This window comes from Tursiops truncatus, chromosome 1 (assembly GCF_011762595.2).
Source record: "Tursiops truncatus isolate mTurTru1 chromosome 1, mTurTru1.mat.Y, whole genome shotgun sequence".
Lineage (NCBI taxonomy): Eukaryota > Metazoa > Chordata > Mammalia > Artiodactyla > Delphinidae > Tursiops > Tursiops truncatus.
In genome coordinates this window covers 57,625,198-57,641,694 of record NC_047034.1, presented here as the reverse complement: position 1 = coordinate 57,641,694, position 16,497 = coordinate 57,625,198, and the positions used below count along the sequence as shown (strand labels likewise).

Sequence of the window (16,497 nt, the reverse complement as noted above, 5' to 3'; positions counted from 1 at the left end):
ATGGCTTCATGCACTCTGACTTCTGGGTTTTCTAGGTTTTAAGAGTTTGCTACCAGTGGAGTAGAGTGGTAATACCCAGTTGTTATGGGCTGAACTGTCTCCCCGCCACTTCATATGTTAAAGTCCTAACCCCCAGTACCTTAGAATGTGACTGTCTTTGGAGCTAGACCTTTAAAGAGGTATTTAAATTTAGGTAAAGAGGTAATTAAATTCCTTAGGTCTGCTCACCTGAGGTTGTGGCTTATGAAATTCATACCTGTGACAGCAATCTTAGAACCAAATAAGAACCAAATAAGAACCAAAATAGAGCTAGGGTGAAAGAGGGTAAGTTGGAGAAAAGATGAAAAGATTGTTCGAGAAGGACCAAAATCACCAGGAGATGGGCGTAGGAAGGTATGGATTCCACTGTTTGCCTGCTGTCATCGTGGGTGACACCTCAAAACCAGGCATAATCCTCTCAGTTACACACACACACACCCCGAAATTTTAGCAGCCTGTAATCATACCTCCCAACCCAAAGGAATTATCTGATGGTTGGAATCTGTACTCTTCTCTCCAGCAAAGTATCCCACAAAGTTCAAGGAGAATATTGTGTAAGATGATTTTATTTCACGGGGCAAAGTTGCTGTAATATCCAACAGGATCCCACTGTAGCATTAGAAGCCACCTGTAGTAAACACATTTTATATATGTTCAGCGCTGCCGCAATAGCTGTTCCTCTGCCTTTAGGAGTGCTGCTTGTTATTATAGCTCATGGTAATCAGGCAACATGCAAGAGCAGGTGATGCATGGAACAGGTTCCACGTAGGGAAACATGTTTTTCCCAAACTATTCTCCAAACATATGTTATTTAGCCATTGAGGGCCATTTATTAAAAACTTCGTGGTTTTCATGAAGAAACTACTATGCATTATAGCTTTTGCCTCAAATCACCAGAAAACTTAAACTATTTTGGTTAAATATCCCTTTAAAAGCTGACAGAAGAAAAGAATATCTATTATAATGTGGAATCATCTAAATCCCCAGACTGTTATTCCCGCCCAGTTGGACATGGTGACCATGCACATTCTTCTGGGTTAATGCAAGCTTGGAAAGCCAGAAAAGCTGCATGGGCATGGGCTGGCTGGCTGGCTTTCCCCTCAGGAACCCTCAACATCATTTCCTTCTGCCTTTTCTGCTAGCGCTCGGCGGCTTTTCACACCTGGGAGAGCCTGATGTCATAGGTGACCATGTTGAAGTTGTCCCAGGCAAAGAGCTTCTTCTCCAGGGGGTTGTAGTCGATCATGCTGCTGTACTTGTAGCGGTTCTTGAACGGGACCATCAGGGCCTTGCTGCTACCGGTGCTGGTGTCGTATGCGAAGTTGACGGTAGCATCAGGCAATGAATAGCTGCTGATGGTATACAAGGTGCTGCAGATGATGAAGGCGTTGGCCACCGACTGCTTACGGATGTTAGTCTCCCAGGTTTGTTCCAGCTCCAGATTCTCTGGGTTCAGCTTGGAGAGGACAATGGCGCCTTTGGCTGCCTCAGTGCTGTAGATGACCCAGAGGCCTGTCTCATCTACTGCCAGGTCGATGTCTGTGTAGCCGCCCCAGGAATAGGGGAACTGCCCGTGGTAGCCGGCTCCAGGGATTTCCTTCTCAGCCTTCAGCGTCTCGGTGCGCAGCTCGTATCTGATCACCGTTCTGGACTCCGCCGCCTGGAAGTAGAGGCTGCCCTGGTACACCACGGCGCCTGTGCTTTCCAGCGGCCTGGGCAGCACGTGCACCTTGGAAGGGTAGCCCTGCAGGAATTGGCTGATGAGGTCATACTCAAAAACCTGGCGGATGTCTGTGCCCACTGTGTCGATTCTCCACGTGGTCTCCTGGGTATAGGGGTAGGCGGCCTGGGGGTCTCTCATCCACACGCCGTACTTGCCCGTGAGTGTTTCAGCTGTTCTCAGAGTGACAGGTTCTCCTACCCAAATGAGTTCTCCACATCCTGGTGAATTAAAACAAATACCATGTAGCCACCATCTTTCCACAATGTGGAATCATGGCAGAGCCGGTAGAAGTGAGAACCCCAGAGACAGACCGTCTGGGTTTAAACCGGGCTTTGCCACGCATCACCTTATTTTGTCACTTATTGTGACTTTCAATAAGTTACTTTGCTCTCTAAGATTCAGTTTTGTGATTTATAACGGGAGATAAGAGTAGTGTTTTGGGTAGTAGAGCTGTGATAAGTTTTAAATGTAATTATACATGTTAAGTGCTCGGTTTAGAGTAAATGCCCAGTAAATTTTCTGTGATCACTATGTGATATCAGAGTACAGTTGACCCTTGAACAACATGGGTTTGAACAGTATGGGTCCTCTTATACGTGGATTCTTTTCAATAAATACTTCTACTCAGTATTGGTTGTAAAGATGAAGGCTGCACAGAGGGCTTCACACTGTATTTGTAATATTTGACTTAAGCTGGGCAACGTCTCATGATGTTCATTGCATTACTGTTTATGGCTTTCATGTCTGATTTATTTCATTATTATAAAAAATGAGACAATAATCAAGTCATTATAATAATCTCTATAAAACAAGTTTTTCAAGCCCTTCCCCAATGGACCACATACTTCAGCCATCATTTTACTATTTTTTTTTTTTGTGGTACGTGGGCCTCTCACTGTTGTGGCCTCTTCCGTTGCGGAGCACAGGCTCCGGACGCACAGGCTCAGCGGCCATGGCTCACAGGGCCAGCCGCTCCACGGCATGTGGGATCTTCCCAGACTGGGGCACGAACCCGTGTCCCCTGCATCGGCAGGCGGACTCTCAACCACTGCGCCACCAGGGGAGCCCCAGCCATCATTTTAATATAATAAAATCTCAGTATGATTTTTTAAATGAAGAGTTGGTTGAAAAACTTAAATTTGATCGAATCACAATAAACCTCTGTATTTTAATGGGCATCTCAATTTCCTTACAGAAAGTGGAAACTCTTTGTTGCCCATATCTCGGAGAATCATATTCTGAATATCTCAAAACTCTCCATCCTCATGCATGCCCTCTGTACTAGCAATAACTGTCAACAACATGGATAGTCACTGTCTCTGAAAGACACAGCCTTTATCTTAAAGTCAGGCTTTCAGGGAACACCTTTCAGAGGGTCAATTGTACTTTTCCTAAATACCCAAAGTTCAGAAAAGGTACCTTTAGTAACAGACACTATACTGGGATGGTCCATGGTGTCTCTCTGTCCCCAAGATAAAGATATGAAGGATCTACTGAAAAATGTTGTTTTTCAGGTGCAATCAATTCTATATGACAACCAAGTGGGTGGAACAAACACATCTCTCATCTTCCCTCAGTGCAGCCAGTCCCCATCCCAAGTGTAGGTGATAAGATACAGAGCTTTGCTAGGGAAAGGCCAACATCCTGCCAGTGTGCCCTGGAAAGGGAGCAGAAAGGGGCTTCTGTTCCTCTTCCCCTTTCCTGCCTCTGCTCCTAGGGAGGTTATTTGTCCACCCCACTCCCCCAAAGTGGGCTGAGCAACTCTGAATGCAGAGCTAGACACAGATAAAGACCACATTGGTACAGCAGAGGAGAAATTGAACTCCATACCAGTGCCTCCCTCTTCACTCCTGGGTTGACCAGATGGACTCTCCTTCAAGATTCGGGAAGCAGGAACTTCAGTTAACTCTGACTTCAATTCCTGAAAGTCCACGTTCTCCAAATTCCATTTAGAAACTATATTAAAAGAAAGAGGCAAAACTACTGTGAGGAAAAAGGCCTAAGGATAGACTATGTTGAGAATGGGATTTAAATAGGCTTCCAAAGACATGAGGATGTTTGAGATTTGTTTTAAGATAATAAATGGGGTTCAGGGAGGGGGAGGGACAATGAAACAAGATTGGGCTATGCTGACAACTGTTGGAGCTGGGTGATAGATATGTTAGGGTTTGTATTATTCTCTCTACTTTTGTGAATGTTTGAAAAATTCCATGATAAAAAGCTCACAAATAATAAATTGCATAGCAATGTGCCTAGCACAGAGTATTCAAAATAAAGTAAGCTTGTACAAAATTAAAATAATTCCCACTAGAAGGTCTGATTTATGAGTAGGTGAGGTGTGATGCAGGGATATTGAGAAAATCCTTAGCATTTTCTGGGACGCCAGAAATTCAACAATTAACAATTCTCTGCCTGACTTAGGTGTTTTTTTCTCCTGTCATAATGCAAATGTTCCCGTAAGAAGTAACATATTAAGCTTTAACGTGCTCGGCTGAAATATTCTGTCAGATCCCTTTCCAAGACCATTTTAGACAAGGAAGAGAGTGTGCAGGTTTCCTACAGGAATTTGGGAGACGGTTTGAGCCATGGAGAAGGGAAGAGGTGTGGATGACACTGGTTAGACGTTAAGTCATCACAGTGTATCACACGTTGCTACTTTGACTTAGGATCATGGCATATAGCAGCCCTTGAATACAAGGAAAAAGCACAGCCACAGGAGCAGCTGTTTTAAAATGCAGGTTGGATTATGGTTCAGGTATGATGAGGCCAACAGATCAGGAGACAATTGCCATTAAAAAGATAGCTCGTTATACTCACTGATCCCTAGAGGAGGGGGGACCCCACCCCATAGAGGGCCACACGGTGAAGCACCAGGGTTCATCAGGAGGGAGGGGGAACATGGGTGAGAGCTTTATTTTGATTTCCAGGGGAAGGAATGAGTGAGGCAGGGTAAGCAGGTTTAGGATTGGCTACTCTGAATAATTTCTGCAGGCTCTGAAGCGTAGGAGCTGTCCCCAGTTGTCTGGTACCTGGCCCGCATTGATCAGGGCAGGAGAATAGTCGCCCTGAGTGTGAGACCCGATGGAGGAGGGGTTGGGGGTGTAGGCATCGAATTGGTTCATTTGCGTATGAAAGGTGTGCTTACAGGTGAGCCATTTACCATCTTTAAGAATTGGCTAACCCTCTGAGGGGCAGTCCCTCCTGTTATCAGCAAGACCCAGATGTCAAAAGATATGCTTAAAACATCGGCCTTTTCTCTTGCTGAACGTCTCAGGCAGTCTGACCTGGCCCCCAGCCCAGCAGAATAGCAGGGAGGGCAGTCAGGGCAATGCCTGCGGCTGGGCTCCCACACAGCCCAGAAAGTCAGGAAGACATTCTCTGTCTTTCATCACTTGTTAGCTTAACTCTTCTAAATTCACCTCTCAGGCAATGGAACTCTTAACCCTCCTGGATGTGCCACATTTCATCAATCTTCAGCCGCACATTCTTTCACATTTTCACATGTCTGGAATCAAGGTACCCTCTTATAGTCGCTGGTATTCAGCTTAGGTGAACTACAGTACTAGAAAAGGCTCCTATAAGGAGGTAGGGAAAGCACCCAGCTAAGAAGCGCTAAGGCTTGGGCTGGGCCAGGGCGCTGGGGTTGGCCTTCAGGTGTAGCCCCTCCACCTCCCCTCCCGACCCCACAGCAGTCTCCACCCCTGCCTTTCATGCAGGGGCCTGGCCTCCAGGGGAGTGTTCAGCTGGCCTCCAGGGGAGTGTGACTGCCCTGGAGGGGGTGCGTGCTCACACCCTGGGACGTTCCTCAGTCTAGACTGGGCTGGGTGACTGGTTATGAACTCTAAGCCAAAACGTGTAGCCAACTGAGGTCATCCTAGATATGCACTCCACACTCCAGGGGTAACTGGGAGTACCCCTAGCGATATGGAAGGTCTTCGGTGTCCGCAGCCTTGGGAAGCTGTTTATCCATCCTGTCAGCCAGCCCCTCTGGAGCACCTATTAACTGTTAAGACTAGATGTGGAGAAAACAGGTGAATAAGATACAGCTGGTCCATGGTTCCCTTTAGGAATGGATAATCTGGCAAAGTCCTCTTGGCCAGGAAGTAACATGGGTTCATTCCAGGCTACTTTGGGAACCAGGATCGGTTGGACCATCCAAACAGTTGCTGGAAAGTCCTGGGAAGTTAATTTGGTTCCTTGAATCTCCTTCTCCCTGTCTGAAGAGCTGTGGAGGTGAGGAAACACCTCCGTTCTTCCCTCTAAAGATTGCCTAGACCTAGGAGGGTACCCAAGGCAGAGGCTGCTCTACTAGGTCAGATGTAGGTTCCCTAGACCAGACCAGTCCGGGACCTGCGTGGGCAGCATGCGAGAGGAACAGGGTGCCCAAGGTCCCCTGTTCTTCTGTGCTGCCAGGAATAGGTAAGTGTGAGGAAGCCCCTTCCTTTACGAGGGGCTGACAGAGCTGTCTTCAACCGTCCCAGCCTCCTGAAGCCCAGGCCTCTGCCCTCTGTCTGCCTCTCCCAACCACTTGACTTATCTCTTAGGCCTAAAACACAAGGAGAGAGCCCTGACTCCTGGCTGTCAGAAGCCACCACCCCCCGCCTTGCCTATGCAACCTCTGACACTGACCAGAGGCTCATACACTGTGGCCGTTTCTCGAAGTCATGTCACTGAGCGAGTTCCCTGAGATGAGCTGTTTTCCTTTCCTTTGTACCTTTCCTTAGACCACTGTTCCTCAGGATAATTCAAACTTTGTTTCCATTAATTCAGAACATAGGAGCTGGTGTCAAGTAACGTGAAGTGAGAGAGAAATACTGCAGTGACATCTGTACCAAGCTGGAGAGTTCCCTCACCCCACCCCAGCTCCCTGCCCTTCAGCTCCTTGACTCGCAGTTGCCATCCATCAAGGGCTACTGTGAGCCTGCCCTCCCCTGCACCTGGCTCCTTCCTCGGTGCATCTGATACAAATTATTTCACTCTGTGAGTGTAGCTAGGATGGTCATATAATTCAGTGAGAACTTTTACTGAAAAGAAGATGTATGTTGAGAAAAGTAGAGGCACACACCTGCAAGTCAGTGAGAAGAAAATTCAGAAAAATGGGGGACTTCCCTGGCGGTCCAGTGGTTAAGACTCCACGCTTCCAGTGCAGGGGGCTCGGGTTCAGTTCCTAGTCAGGGAACTAAGATGCCACATGCTGGTGCGGAAATGCCCTCTCGGGAATTCCCTGGTGGTCCAGTGGTTAAGACTCCGCACTTTCAATGTGGGGGGGCGCAGGTTTGATCCCTGGTCGGGGAACTAAGAGCCCCACAAGCCACGTGGTGTAGCCAAAAGAAAAAACAAAAAAAGAAAGAAAGGAAAAGGCCCTCTTTAGCCACAGGGAATAAAAAAAAGTGAGGGGGAAACAAACCCAAACAGGCATTTTCCCAGGTAACTTCATTGAAGACATTTAAAGTACTGGCACTGAAATACTGAAAAACAGCTTCTTTGTGAAAAGAGTTTCAAAGCAGTTTTATATAAATTATTTATGTGATCTGGTGCCTTCAAAAGTTTTAGAGAAATAGAATAAGGCTTTAGAACTGCAGTCTGCCCCTAATTTATTGCCACCACTTACTAAGTGCCTCCTATGAGCCAGGTCCTGTGCTAGGCTTTTGCTATCATTACCCCTATTCCACATAACAGTCCTAAGAGGGAACGTTATGATCTTCGTTTTGCAGAAGAGGAAGCTGAGGCTCAGAGAGGTTAAGTTACTTGCCCAAGGTCACACAGCTGGTAAGTGGTGGGACTAGCACTTGAACCCACGTGTGCCATCGTCATGGCAGTTGTGAACCTTTCCACCCTGTGGTGGGGATGTGGGTCAGTTATAAATGTACTGCCTGTCAGTGCTGAATGCACCCTTCCATAGATGCTCTCTCAAAAAAAGAGACATTTCTCCTTTAAAGTGAGTATGATGTTAGGCTTTCTCAGTAGAGGGCGCTAGAGGGACACAGTGCGGGGGTGGGGGGGCGCCCAGTCTCCCGCAGTGTCCCGCAGGGGCTGGGCTGGCAGCAGGAGTGTGAGGACATCTGGTGGAGCTCTGCCTCAGGCACTTGCCAAGGATGTGGTTCTTCTGTGACCTTGCAGCCTCAGCCTGGCCATAACGTTTCCACGACCCTCTCAACACCGCACCCAGAGTCCTTGCATGGGGACCCCCGTGCTCTGCAGACCTCTGCAAGCCCCTACGCTGGCTCTGCAGGGCTCCTGCAGCCTTTCCCAGACTCAGGAGATGTCCATTCCACCTCCAGCCTGGGCTAACCAGCCAGCGTCTCTGCTCCCTGATGGGCTCAACCCCACCTTCCTCAGTGATGTCGGAACCCATTCCAAGTTTGTCCTTCCTCTGTACCCTCCCTCAGCCCTAGGGTGCCATGTGGGGTTTATTTTATCTCATAGTTGCTCTTTCATCAGTTAATTCTTTATATTGAACATCCCTGACTTAACCTGCTATGTGGTATATGCCTCCTGCTTGAACTGAGACTGCTTCCAGAGGCTCTACACTGCTCAGCACCTCAGGGGGTGACCCACTCCTGGAGCTGACTCAGATTCCAGTGGGTGGCTCATGCACACACAGCTCCCAGGCGATTTTCCCAGAGAGACATCTTCCCGTCAGCTCTTCCTCCCCTACACGTGCCTGGCTGGTGCCCAGTTCCTTTCCTGGTCCCACCAAGGTCCTCAGGGCTCTAACCAGGGGGTCTTTCTCCCTGGCCCCCTAACCCCCAAACCCTTTGCAAGAACCACACCTCATGTGCTTTCTTTGGGGTAAACAAGAATCACAATAAAACATAAGGTCGTGCTTCCCTGGTGGCGCAGTGGTTGGGAGTCCGCCTGCCGATGCAGGGGACGTGGGTTCGTGCCCCGGTCCAGGAAGATCCCACATGCCGTGGAGCGGCTGGGCCCGTGAGCCATGGCCACTGAGCCTGCGCGTCCGGAGCCTGTGCTCTGCAACGGGAGAGGCCACAACAGTAAGAGGCCCGCGTACCGCAAAAAAAACCCAAAAAACATAGGGTCAGAGAATGGCTTCCAGAATGACTGTAAGGCCAGTTCTCAGTTGGCAGGTGGGATGGTTGGATTGCAAATCTGCTGGGTGCTGCTTGGCTGTGTCAGCCAGGAACACCTGGCAACGGTCAGATGCCCAGAGTAGAGTCGCCTGGCATAAGAAGCAAAGCCTGTGGGAGAGGATGCAGAGCCCAAAGGAAGGGAAGCCGTTGCGTGAAGGGGCCTGGCTGAGCCAGAAGTCATAGTTTCCTAATTCAGTCCTGCCACGTACCAGCTGTGTGACTTTGGGCAATTACTCAATTTCTCTGAGCCTCAGAATTCTTAGCTCAAACTATAAATGATCCTCAGTAAAAATGTAACAAAACTAAAATTTCTCTGGAATGTTTCAAAATCACTCAAATTTCATTCTGAATGTGGGAGAAAAACAAAAAGAGGTTATGAAAAGATTAAGGACTGTATTGTATCAGACAGCTAAAAATTTTTAGGGCTTTTGTTTGTTTCTATGAAAATTCAGTCCTTCTGCGGTTGAGAAGTTCATGTCTATTATAAAATTTTGGAAATATTTTCTTCATGCTCTGTCGTATTTATATACTTATGTGTAGATATATAAGCAAATGACGTTGTAATGATTTTTGTAGTTATTTTCTATCACTGCCTGAAAAGTTAGGTCAGTATTATATACATGAAGAGGATGAAGAAAAAGAAAGGTGCCAACATAATCACAGGTTCTCGTGAATACTCTAGAAGGTGAATATTAGCTAGCAGACTACTGCCCTGGGTGCTGCTCCAACATATACTGTTTCTGGAATCAATGTGTGTTACAGAAATGATATGTACACGTTGACATTTTGATCTATAAATGACATTCTTTTTTTTTGGCCGCACTGGGTCTTCGTTGCTGTGCGCAGGCTTTCTCTAGTTGTGGTGAGCGGGGGCTACTCTTCATTGCTGTGTGCAGGCTTCCCATTGCGGCGGCTTCTCTTGTTGCAGAGCACACGGGCTTTAGGCACGCAGGCTTCAGTAGTTGCAGCATGTGGGCTCAGTAGTGGCGGCACGCGGGCCCCAGAGTGCACGGGCTTCAGTAGTTGCAGCGCATGGGCCCAGTAGTTGCGGCGTACAGGCTCTAGAGTGCGCGGGCTTCAGTAGTTGTGGAGCACGGGCTTAGCTGCTCCACGGCATGTGGGATCTTCCCAGACCAGGGATCGAACCCCTGTCTCCTGCATTGGCAGATGGATTCTTAACCACTGCGCCACCAGGGAAGTCCCTATAAATGACATTTTTAAACAGTGGAGCTCAAGCAAAAGAAGCCCTTCGTAGCTATAATCCATTTACTGGGTGGTCACTCAGTGCCAGGCACTGTGCTGGATGCTTTCCTGCGTTACTTCTAATTGGGGGGATTATTCTCCCCATCCTGTAAGTGAGGAAGTGAATCTGCAGCACTTGTGTTGAGCAACTCTGGTGCCCCTCCCTGCATATCTTGCCCACCTTTTTCTAGCCATTGCTGTGTCAACCTCTGCAAGAACAAGCCTGGTGCTCACATCTGTGGATCAGGGAAGTGCAATATACCCCATGGGATGATCCTTGGCCAACAGAGTATCGAATCTGGGAAGGAATGCTCCCTTTCTCTGTTGCATTCTACACAGATTCTCAGAAGTCTTGATGGGGTACAGCCTTTGCTGCCCACCATGGGGACCAGTTGAAGAAGGGCCCTCCCCCACTGCCCCATGCTGGTTCTCTTTCCTTCCCTGTCACACTCTCCCCTGTCCCCGATTCTCTTCCCTGGGATCGTAGCCCATACAAACACTGCACACAAGCCCTCATCCCAGGTTCTGTTCTCTGAGAGTCCAAAGCAGACGAGAAATAAAGGGGAAGGTGGGATTTCTCTTGTGACGCTATAAGCAACTCTAGTTTCTCTTTTGGTAATCTGTATTTTCTATTTATTTAAAAGATTTAAAGATTTCTAGACATTTCACTACAGAATTATTACTACAACATCTTATATGCATATATTATTTCAACTCACACACACACACACACGTATAAACAAGTGACTTCCATGATTCTAAGGACTTTTTTTTTTTTTTTTTTTTGCAGTACGCGGGCCTGTCACTGTTGTGGCCTGTCCCGTTGCAGAGCACAGGCTCCGGACGCGCAGGCTCAGCGGCCATGGCTCACGGACCCAGCCACTCCGCGGCATGTGGGATCTTCCCGGACCGGGGCGCGAACCCGTGTCCCCTGCATCGGCAGGCGGACTCTCAACCACTGCGCCACCAGGGAAGCCCCCTAAGGACATTTTTTTTCTATATAATAACTACACAATAAAGAAGATGGTGGTGACAGTTCGAATTACAGGTGGAGTCAGGAAAAGTCCACCTCCTCAGGCCTTTCCTCTGCCCACTCGGCCTCACTAAGCCCTCAGTCCCACACCCTCCATCCCTCAGTTATTGCCTCTCCTGCCTAAAGCACACCTACACCTGAATCCCAGCCGCACCAAACACCCCTTTACTCTCAAATCTAGGACCTTGAAGCACATCTTTTGTTCCAAGCGCTCTTTCCCTGATGTTTAAATGTAGCTTTTCTGTCATTCATCTTTAGGTTCTATAAACTAGAGGTCACGTCAGGGTCCTGAAGAGCCACTGAACATCGGGGGAGGGGCTTGAATTCTAGTCCTGGCTCTGCCACTAGAGGGCTGGTGACCGGGAACCTCTGAGCAGCCTCTCTGGGCCTAAGTTCCACATCTGCACAAATGAGCCAGAGGCATCAGATGCTCTCGAGGCCCCCTTTCCAGCTATACATTCTTGTACTAATGTAATTTCCTGCTCACGAAAAACCCACTGCTAGAAAAGAGCTTCCAAGTCTGTAGTTCACTATAATGGGCTGTTGTCTTTATTTCAAAAGTAGAACAGCTGGAAAGGACAAAAAGAAATATAAAATCAGGGCTTCCCTGGTGGTGCAGTGGTTAAGAGTCCGCCTGTCAATGCAGGGGACACGGGTTCGAGCCCTGATCTGGGAAGATCCCACGTGCCATGGAGCAACTAAGCCCGTGCGCCACAACTACTGAGCCTGTGCTCTAGAGCCCACGAGCCACAACTACTGATCCCACGTGCCACAGCTACTGAAGTCCGCGTGCCTAGAGCCTGTGCTCTGCAACGAGAAGCCACCGCAATGAGAAGCCCGCACACTGCAATGAAGATACAATGCAGCCAAAAATAAATAAATAAAACAAATAAATTTTAAAATATATGTATATAAAATCAGAGAACACATTGAATAAATTCCCAAAAACTTGTTAAATGACCACAAGACAATAAAAAAAATGTTTCCTCTATTTTCTCTCTCTCTCACATACACACACACACACTCTCTCTCTCTCTCTCTCTCTCTCTCTCTCTCTGTCTCTCTCTCATGGGTTCTGTTCATTCAGTTAACAGTCTGAAATACGTAATGCCTCATAACACTTCTATTAATAATGATTCTTTCATTTGTGCTCAAAGACTCAAGTTCAGCAAGTCTCAGCACCATCACTGCTCAGCTGTTCAACCTGGGATCCCTTGGCATCTTGTGACCTTACTTCCCTTCATTGTAGAATTTAGAATTGGATCTTTTCCAACTCTATCAATACAGGATTTTAAAAAATCCTTTATACCTTAGAGTCATTTCATTTGAACCCTACAAAAATCATTATTCACAACAGGAATTTTCATTGCCACGTTATGGGTGAGAAACCAAGGTGCAGAGACTAAATGACATGCCCGAGGTCACACCCAGGCACGGACCCTTGGGTTTTCTGGTGTCACATCTGTGCAGATTTTGCCTTTCATGCAGAGCCTCTTTAGAAGATAATTTCCCTTCATTTTATTTTGAAGATTTTTCAAAGCTTTTGAAAAGATAACAGACAGTACAATAAATCCCCCATGTGTCGTTCACTTAGATTCGTCAACTGCTAATATTTTGTCACATTTGTATCATTTTTCTTTCTCTCTTTATATATTTACAGTCTTTGCAAACCATTTGAAAGTAAACTGTAGACATTCTGATGCCTCATCCCTAAGTACTTGAGTATGTATCTCCTTAGAACACGGATATTCTTCATAACCACAATACCATACCTCACCCAAGAAACTGAACACTAATCCAATAACACAACCTGATAAGCAGTCTATATTCAAATGTCCTCAAGGATCCCAAACCTGTCCCTTGTAGCTTTGTCCCCCTGGATGCAGGGGCCACTCCAGCATCATGTACTGCCTTTGGTTACTACATCTCTACAGTCTCCTTTAATCGAAAACAAGGCCCCCACCCCCAGCTCCCTTATTTTTTCTTTCTTGATGTTGACATCTTTGAAGAGCCCAGACAAATAGTCCCCTAACTGGATTTGCTTGCTTGTTCCCTCATGATTGGAAAACTTATTAAACAGTGAATATTTGGGAGCAGAGTTTCACAAAAAGTGACACAAATACTTTCTTCCCAACTACTGGGAAGAGTGTCCCTCCTCCCTCAGTGTACACTCATGGACTCACCTGGCAGGGACCAGGATGAACAGAATGACATCTCAGGTAGCAAAAGCCACTTCAAAGTGACTTAAAAGCAGAGGTTCTCAGATTGGACCAAGAGCAGGAAAATTTCCAAAACAACATATTGAGGGAACCCACACTGGGTTGCTGCCTCTTTATTTTGCCCAGGAAGGACACTTAAAAAAAAACCCTACCACCTATCATCATTTCATAAATCTATTGTCATTTCATAAACAGAGGTCATTTTAACAACAAAAGGTAAGCGTCAACAATCTCTGAACAAAGACTCACAAAAGGACAGTTTTCTAAAAAGGATAGTTGGCAACTTTCTACTGATCCTATATATTTGCATCTCACCTGGTCTTTATATTTCTCATTTTGCTATGGATTGTGAAAACTGTCATGGGTAGGCACAAGAACTCAGAACCGGGGCTTCCCTGGTGGCGCAGTGGTTAAGAATCCGCCTGCCAATGCAGGGGACACGGGTTCGAGCCCTGGTCTGGGAAGATCCCACATGCTGTGGAGCAACACAACTACTGAGCCTGCATTCTAGAGCCCGTGTGCCACAACTACTGAAGCCCGCGCGCCTAGAGCCCGTGCTCCGCAACAAGAGAAGCCACCGCAATGAGAAGCCTGCGCACCGCAACAAAGAGTAGCCCCCACTCGCCGCAACCAGAGAAAAACCCTCACGCAGCAATGAAAACCCAACGCAGCCAAAAAATAAATTTAAAAAAAAATAATAAAAAAGAACTCAGAACCACGAACCTCAACAGAACTCTTGGGAGCTGACTCACTAGCAACATGTGAAAGTGATTGCTTTGCCCTCCCTAATTTGTCTGACTCACGCTAGATGCGTGGTCTCCAGGAGAAAGGAGAGGGCAGGAAGGACAGGCCTGGCCACCTGTAACAGATTTCCGTGAACCGTGCCACCTTCACCCCATGGTGTTACCTTCCTTGGAGCCTGGTGGCACGTCCTCAGAGGTGCTGCGGGCCTGGGGACACAGGCCCCTCCTCAGGCTCGCTACCTCCTCGCTACTGCTTTCCAACCTCCTGGCCAGATCCCCGTTCTCTGCCTCCAGTCGTCTCTTCTCCTCCTCCAGAGCTGACTTGTCACGGACGAGGTTGCTGTAGGCTAACTCCAGCTCCTTCTGCAGCCCCTCCTGGGTGTCCCAGGGCGTGGCAGCCTGGCCCAAGGTCAGGCGATGGAGGAGGGCCTCCAGGTAGCTGAGCCGGGCTTTGGTGGACTCCAGGGCCGCGCGCTGTTCGCTGCTGTCTCTCTGCAGGTCCTGGATGGCCGACATGGCCTGGCCCTGCTCGAGGCAGCTGGACTCATTGGGGCTGGCCACGCTGAAGGTGTACTGGCATCGGCCACTGCGGTCGTTGGCCTTCCGGAACTGTGCTGTCCTGGCACCCACACCCCATACCAGACAGGCCAGCAGCAGCAGCAGCTGGACAGCTGGCATCTCGGGCCTGCAGTGGCAGCAACGTGCACAGAAGCCCTCAGAGCAGCCGCTGGACAAGGCTCCCTCTGAAACTCTCCCCTGCGCCGCGAGGTGTCTGGCTGGGTGGCCCGGCTGATTCCTGCCCTGGCTGCACAGAGGTTTATATATACTGGGGGAGGCAGCCCTGCGTGGGGGGAGGATGATGCGGTCACGTGAGGCTGGGTGAGGCCGTGCACAAGGGGGGGCGCTGTTTTCACACTGCCAGCAAGAGTCTTAGAAAATGACCTTCCAGAAGTCTGTTTTGAATTTCTTTTAAAAAAGAATGTCCCACTTTATGCACCCCACATCCCCATAGCAGGCCTTATATCCCCACCCTGTTTTCCCACATACACTCACACATACCCACCTCATTGAGCATGACTACTTGTGTGTCCGTTTCAACAAGGATTTATTTCTAGTTCCTATTTCCATTACTCTGCAAACTTTATTGAGAACCTGCTCTGTGTCAGGCACTGTTCTAGAAAACGGGGATACAGCCATACTTAAGACACAGTCCCTTTATCCCTGTAGCAGTGACGGAGATGAATAACAGCCAGGCAGGATACAAAGGCAGCATGCCGCCAGGCTTAAGGGAGCAGCAATGCTTTAAAAGCATTTAGAAGCAGAATTCTTCCCCCGCCCCTCCCTTTAAAACAAATGTGGCTGTATCTTTGGGAGGACGTTCCGATTCTAGTCTTGCTTCTCAGGTGCCAAGGTCAGTGCTAGCCTCTAGACTAGTTCTCACCACATGTGTACGTGTGCATGCAAATGCCATTGATCTCACTGATGATATCTGTGGAAGCCTCCTCAGGAAGATTTTTCTTTTTTTTTTTTTTTGCGGTACGCGTGCCTCTCACTGTTGTGGCCTCTCCCGTTGCGGAGCACAGGCTCCGGACGCGCAGGCTCAGCGGCCATGGCTCACGGACCCAGCCGCTCCGCGGCACGTGGGATCTTCCCGGACCGGGGCACGAACCCGTGTCCCCTGCATCGGCAGGCGGACTCTCAACCACTGAGCCACCAGGGAAGCCCAGGAAGATGTTTTTAAATGTATGAAATATATAGGATTGCAAAGGAAACATATATTGAAATACTACTATCAAAATTTTTTTTAATTGAAATATACATGTCCTTTTTATTAACGTCTTAAAAACAAGGTCAAGCAGGGGGGTATCTAATTTCAAAGTAGTTTTGCACGTAAATACTATTGCATGCTAACTGCAACAACTGTAATGAAATGTAAAATGTCTGTGATCTCTATTGGTGACAAAGTCGCAGGTACTGCTAACACAACTTTGGATTTATGGCTAGATCCATATGGAAGGAAATGTTAAACCCAAATTTTACTTCAAAAGTGGTAAAAATAAAGATGTCGTTTTTTTCCATCCAAATTCATGAGCTTTCTGGACCCTAGGTTAATAATCCCTGCTTTATATTAATAAATCTAAAGAGAAACAAAAACCCCACCAAATATGCCAAGAAGAGGTCAACGCAAATCAGAACGTGTGCAGCAGCCTCATAGGTAACTTTTTAAATAACATTTGCATTTAAGCAATTGATGTTGTCTGATACCAATAACATCTTAAGTATTTTTTTTTTTTTTGTGGTACGCGGGCCTCTCACTGCTGTGGCCTCTCCCGTTGCGGAGCACAGGCTCCGGACGCGCAGGCTCAGTGGCCATGGCTCACGGGGCCAGCCGCTCCGCGGCATGTGG

The 16,497-nt window shown here is 47.8% G+C and overlaps 1 protein-coding gene across 2 annotated transcripts; it reads right to left on the bottom strand.

The window, feature by feature from the left end:
* Positions 1–587: 587 nt before the first annotated feature.
* MYOC (myocilin) lies at positions 588–14,896 on the bottom strand. 2 transcript variants are annotated; one of them, XM_019952110.3, is made up of 3 exons: positions 14,255–14,896; positions 3,593–3,718; positions 588–1,980 (listed from the first exon to the last, which is right to left on the bottom strand). In XM_019952110.3, the coding sequence occupies exons 1-3, from the start codon at positions 14,766–14,768 to the stop codon at positions 1,196–1,198; spliced, it is 1,425 nt and encodes a 474-aa protein (XP_019807669.1). In that variant the 5' UTR covers positions 14,769–14,896; the 3' UTR covers positions 588–1,195. The 2 variants fall into 2 exon arrangements, with proteins under 2 accessions (XP_019807669.1, XP_033711083.1); XM_033855192.2 differs by lacking the exon at positions 3,593–3,718.
* Positions 14,897–16,497: the final 1,601 nt, after the last annotated feature.